This window comes from Octodon degus, unplaced genomic scaffold (genome assembly GCF_000260255.1).
Source record: "Octodon degus isolate 3935 unplaced genomic scaffold, OctDeg1.0 scaffold00140, whole genome shotgun sequence".
Lineage (NCBI taxonomy): Eukaryota > Metazoa > Chordata > Mammalia > Rodentia > Octodontidae > Octodon > Octodon degus.
This window is the reverse complement of record NW_004524716.1, coordinates 4655950-4665697: the sequence shown is the minus strand read 5'-3', so window position 1 is coordinate 4665697 and position 9748 is coordinate 4655950. Positions and strand designations below refer to the sequence as shown.

Below are 9748 nucleotides of genomic sequence, written 5' to 3'. Positions count from 1 at the left end.
CTACACTTTATTTTCATAAAAATGGGCTGGCTATATTTAGAAGTTTAATGAAATACTATATATCAACATGACTATGTCTTAGAAATACAGTTGTGTAAAACGTTTATGCACAGTTCTGTACTATTTGTGAAAAAGTATATGAAACATGAAAACACTCAAGCTTTTGCTGAAAACCATAGTATTTTAAGTATGTGTTATGGATTCTGTTATGGATGCCCTAGGTATATACATTATTTGGAGAGTTGCTAGGTATCAACTTTAGAAGAGTTCACGAAGGAAATGGGAAGGATGAATCAGAAAGTTAGAGCTTTAATTTTATATATGTAAATGTCTTTAAAAATCAAAAGTAAAAATTTCAAAGAAATTAATACCTGGAAGTTTTATATGTATGTAAATAAGTATAAATGTACACATATTTATATGAGTACATATAAACAGATATTTCTGGAGTTTAACTATATTTGAAATGTTTAATTATTAGTACTTCTGTGGTAAAAGAGAGAAAGCCTTTAGAAGAAAAGGCTCTAAAACAGCTCTAAAGAGATTAAAAATCTTTTTATTAATCATTATAGTCAAGATTAATAAAACTTGGAATTTATACCTTGCTATATCTTAAATATTTACCAACAACTGAAGGAAAATACACAATTTATAAGCAATGTTAGTTTTCTTTTTAAATCTAAGCCCAATCGTTATATTTTTAAACAAAGAAACTGCCAAAATTTATGAAGTCCTATAATCTTTCCAGTGATTTATGGGTAGCAATTATAATATACTGAATTTTTTTCTGATTTTTCTTAGGAAAAGTTAAACTTTTTAAAATTATATAATAATTACTAAGCCTTCACAGTAAAATTACCACTAGACTTAGGAAGGATTATTATTTCTACATTGGAAAAGTCAGATTCCTTAATAGTGTGAGTATTGGGCATAAGACAGGAAAAATGACATTTTATTTCCCAGGGTCATTTCTATTTTTTCCATGCCCTTTGCCCACAAAATGTGAAATGGCTATTTTGTTTCTTTGCTTTGCTTATGGGCCGGAAAGTCTATAGAGAAGCTAGTCAACTTTAATACAGCTCTTTTCACCTACCTCTGAAATATGAGTAACCTATTTCAAATGTGATTTTTGTTTTCTACATAGAGGAAAAAATCTGTTGGCAGCATTAGCTTACTTTAAGCATCTTAATTATCTCGTTAGGAGCCAAAGAAATTGTTTAAAAGGTGTGATTTTTAAAAAATCATAAGTATGTTATTTTCTAGCCGTATTTACGTTTAACATTAGCATAATTGATCTGAGGTCAAAACTAGTAAAAGCCATAAACTGTTAATGTAGCTCCACCTGTTGAGTACTTCCACATTGCATTTGGCTGTGTGACAAATTGAGAAGATATTAGTTGTTTTAATTCTGGAACATTAATTTTTACTACAGAAATCACTGATCCTCAAGGAAAAATTAATTTCTTGCTTTGATGAGGAAAAGCCAGTGTTGAATTAGGCTAATTATGTGTCTGTTCAGTAAATTGTCAAATAATATAATTAGAATGTCCAGAAAAACATTTTAAAATTACATACACATAGACTACCTTTCTACATAACCTTTTTAGTTTTCACCTTTTCTTTCCCACATATTTCACTTTATCAAAACAGTTCATTATGTACCTTAGAACAAAATTCTTTGAGTTAAGCTCATCATCCTTTACTCCTACTTTTAGTGCCAGTTAATCTTATAGGAGAGCACTGATCCTTTTAAATCCACAAATTAGGCCTTAATTCAGAACTCATGTACAACAAACTGTAGAAATAATCAACTTCCTGGCCATGGTAGAAATAGTAGTAAAATAACCACTTATATTCAAATCTTGGCTTTGTTATTTAGTGACTGTGTAATTTTGACAGAGTTAACTTCTCTATGCTTTAGTTTTCTTAATCTATTAAACAAGAATTATAGTTGTGAATACTATGAATTAATAGACGGTTAGCATTTAAATTAGAATTCTACAATAGAAGAACTGTATAAATGATGCTCTTATTAGTAAAGAGTACTTGAGAAACTAGTTCTTTCCCATACCGCTGCCCCCTGCTCTCCTGAGAGTATTTTGGCCTCCTTTGGGCCAATGGAAGATACTCAGAGAGTCAAAATCTTTGGTGTAAAGAGCGAAGCAGAGCCATGCTGGGTCATGTTGTTCAGACTTTCCATTCAGCCTCAGTGCTTTCAGCTGCTGTTATTCGTCCACCTCAGGAAACTTCTATGGAACACCTAAGCCTCCAGCAGAACCCAGCCCTTTCCAGCCAGATCCGGTTGATCAGGTCCTCTTTGATAATGAGTTTGACACAGAATCCCAAAGAAAACGAACTACATCTGTCAGCAAGATGGAAAGGATGGACAGCTCTCTACCTGAGGAGGAAGAGGATGAGGACAAGGAAGCCGTAAATGGCAGTGGGAATGCAGGTTTGTAAACAAATGAAGGACTTCTAGGCTGACTTTACTGTGACGCTGAAAATAGAAAAATGCTCGTGCAACATTTGGAGAACAATTGATAGACTCCTTTGTTTTGAAAAGATTGTGTATGGAACAATATAAACTTCTGTAAACCATTCTGTAAGCTAAAATGAGTTGTTCCTATTTTTATTAATCAACCACAAGGTGTCAGTAATCAAAATAATATTCCATTACCTTATTGCTTAAAATATTTGAGATTAATCACTGATGCTGGAATATGGGGTTCCTGTTGGCCTAAATCCTACTTTATAGGATAAGAATAAAACGTAGATGTTCTTTAATGTAACCTTCAGCCCAAATAAAATATATAAAACTTAGAAATTTTCTATTAAAAATAATTTGTTACTAATATTTTAAATTCAAATTCTGAATCTACTCAAAAGTTCTAAATGTGACTCCAATTTTTGTTTTGCTTGACTTTAATATTTTTCATCAAGTGGAAAGCCAAAGAAATGAAAGGAAGAGAATCTGTTCCTTTTGACTATCCCTACCTAAGTAGTGATTGCCTAGGAAGCACTCTCATAGCTGAGAGAAGAGCTGTGGAACCCGAGAATCACAGCCAGACATACTTCGCTGCTGTTTATTGGGATGACACCATTCAGAATAGTAGAACATAAACATCTTAAGGCTGAGTTTTTGGTTTTTTATTTACTTTTATTCATTACTGTATTCCTTGCATCAAGAACAGTGCCTGGCACATAGTAGGAACTATAAAAAAATATTGACCATGACTTCAGATTTGCAGAACCCATCTCCTTATCACTTTCCCAAAGCACTTTGAGCTTTTCCTTCATTAGTTATTAAGATTTACTATGGCAAGGTTTAGTGACACACACCTGTGTTGTACAGGAGGCTTTAACTGACTCATTCTGGTCACTGTATGAGAATAGGCAAGAAACATGAGGGCAAGAAAAGTTTTACTAGTGGAAGTTCAAAGCTGTGGTGGCATGAGGCCAAGAGAGAACTACAACAGTGGAACGTGAAGTCACAGGCATGCACACTCTCAAGGAGAGAAATGGGATGGTTGCTAGAAGGAGAAGAATTGTTTTTTTTTTTTTTTAATATTGGGGAAACAACATTTTTACACGATGCAGATTATCTAATAGCTTGGGAAGGTTGATGGTGCAGGCACAGGCATGACTCGGGCATCCAGTTTATTACGGGCCAGCATGCCTTAGCTGGGAACAAGGTGTCTCCAGGGTCCTAGATGGTGGTGAAGATGAGCAACCGTGGTGATGTAGATAAGGGTGGGAGCTGGGAAAGGTCCCCTTCTACTTGGCTTTGCGAAGTGAAATAGGAAACTGAGTCATCAAATGAGATGAAGGGAAAAGAAATGTTTTTTTCCCTTATGTGCAGTTTTGCTTTCCACAGCTTCAATTACCTACAACCAACCGCAGTCTGAAAATATTACTGCATATTTTGAAGAAAGCCTAGATTTGCATAACTTACTACAGTAAATTGTTATTATCCTATTCGTAGTTATTACTGTTAATCTTGTTAATCTCTTTTTGTGCCTAGTTTATAAATTGAACTTTATCATGGGAAAAGAAAAAGGACAGTATTTATGAAGCTCAGTACTACCTGTGGTTTCAGGCACCCTTGGGGTTCTTGGAACATACATCCAGAAGTGCAGAGGGAGGGAGGTCTATTGCAGATGCTTTCAAGAGAAGGAAAGTACAAAATAGTTATCCAGGAGTGGCAGAGCAAGTGGACTAAAGGTTGTACTATGTACTTGTGCATCATTAAACGCCCACTGAGGTTAGTGATCACGAACTAAAGCAGTGTGGTGCTTAGCGCTGCTGTGTTCAGTCACATGTGCCAGCATGGTATAGGTGGACGGAACAGTTAAGCAATTGCAGTTAGGCAGACACATGTAACAGTATTATGCTGGGGGCGAAGGGGTCAGGAATGCATAGAGTGATTAGAACAGGGGCAGAGGTGTAGTAAAATTTACGGATTGTATGATTTGGTTGGATAAAGGATGGTTAGAGTTGAAATACTGTAATGTTATTGAAGGCCTTTTCTCAGATGTTCTAGTTCTGAGTATTGTCTGCAGTTTGGAGTTGTCACGGTGATATTATGGAGCATCTTTGAAGTTTTAGAAATAAATTTTAATTTCAAAGTTGTAGACTCCTTAGTAACTAAATTTTAATTCACATACATACTTACCTTATAGACCTTGGGGCTCTAAAAAGAGTTTATTATTACGAGAAAATTATACTAACAATAGGAGTATATTGAATGCACTTAAAAAAATAAGTATCTTTTAAAAATGCATGTTAAAAGTATATGAAGTGGAAAAAAAAAAAGTATATGAAGTGGGCCAGCCATTGAGACTGGGCGGGCTTGGTGGCACATGCCTCTAATCCCAGCACTGGGAGGCTGAGAACAGGAGAATCACTATGAGTCCATTCTGTGTAGTGAGACCCTGTAGACCCTGTACCAAATACATTTAAAAAAAGACAAAGTGTATGAAGTGGGCCGGTGAGATAGCTCAGTGGACTAAGTGCCTGCTTATGCAAGCACAGGGACCGGGGCTCAATCCCCTATACCACATGCTTCTATACCAAATATATTTTAAAAAATAAAACAAAATAAAAATAAAAGTTGATGAAGTAATTTAGTGTATAATAGTTAAGACCATGAACCACTTATATTCAAATCTTGGCTTTGTTATTTAGTGACTGTGTAATTTTGACAGAGTTAACTTCTCTATGCTTTAGTTTTCTTAATCTATTAAACAAGAATTATAGTTGTGAATACTATGAATTAATAGACGGTTAGCATTTAAATTAGAATTCTACAATAGAAGAACTGTATAAATGATGCTCTTATTAGGCTTTATGCTGAATCCATTGTAATGTTGGTTTTTTGTTTTGTTTTATGTTTGTCTGTTTTTAGTACTGGGAATTGAACTCAGGTCCTGACACGTACTGGGTAAATGCTCTACCATTGAGCTATATCCTTAGCTCTTTTTAATTTTTTTTTTTTTAATTTTAAGTCAGGGTCTTGCTAAATTCCCCAGGCTGTCCTCTTTATGAATCTTTATGAATAACTGAAGTTATAGGTGTGTGCCACCATGCCTGGTTGCATTCCCATCTCAGTATCAAAGATTCTATGCCATGCAGGGCTGATATGAACGAGGAAATTGAAAGAGTTGAACATGTTTGTGATTTTGACATGTATAGCAGAATGTGGATGTGATAGACAAATAAATTTACAACATATAATTGTAAATAAATATGTAATATATAAATTTATGTATATGTATATCTATAATGTTTGACGTTATTTAGAAATAAATAAGGCTGTTGAAAGAAGAAAGTAAACTTACCTACTTTTTGTGCTGTTTTGTTTTGAACAATGGCAGAAAACAGAGAGAGGCATTCTGAGTCATCTGACTGGATGAAGACTGTTCCTAGTTATAACCAAACAAATAGCTCCATGGACTTTAGAAATTATGTGATGAGAGATGAAAATTTGGAACCACTCCCCAAAAACTGGGAAATGGCCTACACTGACACAGGAATGATCTACTTCATCGAGTAAGCAAACGCTGCTGCTCTTCTAGGGTGCCCTGTCACCGAGAAGGTGGTTGGAAGTGTTCTTTAGCCTCATTTGGCAAGTGCCTGTTTCACAAGAATTTTCTTTTTCTTTCTTTAAAAATAGGTTTTTTTATAATGCCAGTAACAGTTAATTCTTAATCTGATTGTTTCCCTGGATGACATTTCATTTTTATTTAACTTAGATAAAGGAAGAATGTATTTGACTTCTTATAGCAGAAGAATCAAAAATAAGTTCACATGTAGTGAAGAAAATGTGAAGTATAAAGGGCATTTTACTTTGCTTTTTTTTAACTTTCAGGTAGATTGTCCAAATTTATCAGTGTTTCAGGGATAATTATGTTGGGCATATTATTCAGCCAAATATTTTTAGTCCTAGAGTTTGGATGTGATGTATTCAGACCTCACAAGTAACTAATATAGGAAGACAGTATCACTGATCATTAGAATCATTAGTGCAGTATAATTGTACAAAAAATATTTTATTGAAAAACTATAATATTTAGGAACACTGAATGCCACATGAGTTGATCAACCTTAAATGTTATGTGTATCAAAAAGTGATATCATGCAAAAAATTTATTGGAAGTTTCATTATGACTAATTTTTATATTCTCATTTAGCTATAATTCTCACCTTTAATTTGTCCGGAGGTAGAATAGTAGTACAGTGAAGTTATAGAATGTGACAGTTAAGTAACACTTAAACTATTAAGAAGCCAAGTGCAGTAGTACATGCCTGTCCCAGTACTCTGAGAGGCTAAGGCAGGAGAACTGCTAGTTTGAGCCCAGCCCTGTCTCAAAAAATACGAAGAGGACTAGGATGTAGTTCAGTGTGAAGGTCCTAGTTTCAATCCCCAGTACTGAAAAGAAAAACAAATATCGAGGGCAGGGGACTATACTCAAAGATTATATTATAAGCAGAAATTAATCACGGGTGAGGGACTTGCATCTATTTTCTCAAATAGTCTGCTTCCAGATTTTACCAATGGAGTGAGCATCTTGCTATGCCAAGTAGGACTCTAGCATTTAAAAAACAGATTTTGAGTACATGGTAGTCTTTTTACTACATATAATACATTTTCATGTATACATAATTTATATGAACATTTAGTGACCAGGATTATATAAAACGGATAAAACCCAGGGATATGCCTTTGGACAATTTAAGGAGGTTTAAAGCACAATAAGTGCACTTTGAACTTTCATGCTGACTTTAGCATTAGATCTGGAAGCAAAGTGTAGAGATATCATTAGAAACAAATTCCAGGGGGCAACCTGCTCAGGTCCCCCTTCTGTCCCTCTCTCAGACAGAAGCTTTCTGTCCCCCAATAAATACTGTGCTCTTAAAAAGAAAAAAGAAAAGAAACAAATTCCAAGGTATTGAGTCTTGACAGTGTTTTATCCTACAAATGGGGATAAGTTAGTTCATTTTTAGGGGAGGGATTTATAAATATTTTTATAGTTAAATATTATTTAATGGATTAAAGACCTAAATATAAGGCCCAAACTATGACATTCCTAGAGGCAAACATGGCGGGGGGAGAGGTTTCACGACATTGGATTTGGTGAGGACTTTTGGAATAGTCAAAAACAAAAAAAAACATGGGCTACAAAACAGAGCAGACAAGTGGGATACAGCAAAGGAACCAATTAACAGAGTGAAAAGGCAACATACAGAATGGGGGAAAATATTTGCAGTTGGATAGAGGATAAATCTTCGGAATATAGTTGCATATTTACTATTAGATAAAGCTGTTTTTTTCGATGTGGCTAATACGTTTGATCCACATTAAATTAATATGGTGAATCTTAATTGCTTCTGTTAAAATTTGTAATTATAGGAAAGCAATATAAATACAGGTCCATGGGCTTTAGTTACTACTCTTTGGGCACTTTTTTACCTTAGGAAGTACTGGGAAACACCCTGGTATAGTACTTATATTTGCTAACTTAGCAATAAATCAAAGTTAAGCTTTTCTCAGCGAATTTGAGTTTGGTTTAGCAATATATTTCTGTGCTTGGTGTCGTGTTTGTTTTTGTTTTTTAAAACCATCTTTGTGCTGCTGGACTCCTTGCATCTTGATGCCTTTCCTTTTGCTTAAGTTAAATTAATTGGTTTTGATTTGCGGAGATCACCTTTTTTTTCCTTTCTGTATTTTTAGGGAAGGGCCTATAGGGTGTTCAGGGTCTCAGTACTAGATTGGACTCGTAGTGTTTCTCCTGTTTACAGCCTCCCAAGTGCTGGGATCACAGGCACATGCCACCATGCCCAGTTTCCGTCGCCTTCTCAGTGCGCCCCAGGGGCAGGCCAGCATGGCAGGCCCGGGAATCAAACCCCCAGCCGCTGCACCTGCTTGCAGGCACTTTAATTCACTAATTTGTTCGGCTAGCCCTGAGATTACCTCTCTGACAGAGTAAATAACATAGAGTTTCTAGAATCACTCTCAGTGTTTTTCTTATATAGATTATCCATTGTTTACTGTCTCCCTGAAAAGTTTCTGCCATGGTCTGCCAACTGATATCATATCTGGCATGGCTGTGTCATTCTGTGTGTGGCTCAGGAATTAGAAAAGGTACAGAAGATATGATTAATTCCCTGAAACTATTGCCTTCATTTCCTAAAAGTGTGGGCTATGGAGAGATTATTTGAGTTTATCTCAAGTTAAGGACACCAAGGAAAGATACCTTGTTTACATTGTTATTATCATAGTACTTTGATAACTTTTAATTTATATTTTGTTGATACCTATATATTTTCTTCTATAACTTAATTCCTTATAATATGTTTGTATTTCAGACTGAAACTAACACTTTTTGTCTACTGAGCAGTTGGTAGTTTGTATTAGCATTACTTTTTATTGCTTGAAAACTGGCCAGAAACTTACTGATTGTGGACTGCAACAAAATTACACAATTCTGAAAGTATGGTGACCTACTTTGTAGAAAGGGGCAGGGCCAGGGCTGGGGTCTCTGTTTCCCCTTTACTCCCCCTATGTGGTTCATGCAGGTGAAGCCAGAGCTGAAGGAATGGAGTTTAACCATACCCATATATGGGGCCTGGGGGTGTAAAAGCAATCACCACGAAACTTTTTTTTAGATGTATTTTATTTTAAGGCATCCCTGTGAGCACAGAGACGAGACTGTTTGTAGGCCTCTACATCCCCATCCCCAGCGTAGTGCCTACAAGTCACAAATATTTTTAAGGGGATTTTTTTTTTTTTTTTTTTTTTTTAAAGAAGAAAGGAATTCAGCAGGAAAATGAGGTTTTTAGTATAGCGTTGCTAGCTAGATAATGTGTGGTGTGTGGTTATGTGGCCACTCTTTGAAGCATTTTTGACTGCTTTAAATAAGTGTGTTAGTCTGTACTTTAGCATTTGATCTTGTCTTTTAAGTCCTCGTTTTCAAATCAGTGCCCCTAATGTTATCTTTCTGTAGTGGCCGTTTTGAAGTAACAGAGAACAATAGACTTGCTGAATTTGAGGGATACAAATGGAGGCTGTAGGAGATAAATGTCCCAATATCATATGCTTTTTAGTCACTTTCAATCCTTGCTTTTGAAATACCTTTTTCCTTTTTTATTTCACTGGTTCTAATTGAAATCTTTATTCTACAGCCACAATACAAAGACAACCACCTGGTTGGATCCTCGCCTCTGTAAGAGAGCCAAAGCCCCTGAAGAC

General features: G+C 35.4%; 1 protein-coding gene across 1 annotated transcript in view; it reads left to right on the top strand.

Moving 5' to 3' along the window:
• Positions 1-9748, top strand: part of Magi3 (membrane associated guanylate kinase, WW and PDZ domain containing 3) — a 253253-nt gene that overhangs the window by 178475 nt on the left and 65030 nt on the right. Inside the window, exons 4-6 of the mRNA XM_004641696.2 lie at positions 2243-2452; positions 5874-6048; positions 9682-9748. The exon at positions 9682-9748 is cut by the window's right edge and continues 10 nt beyond it. Of these exons, the coding sequence (XP_004641753.1) occupies positions 2243-2452; positions 5874-6048; positions 9682-9748 (452 nt within the window). The remainder of the gene's footprint in view (positions 1-2242; positions 2453-5873; positions 6049-9681) is intronic.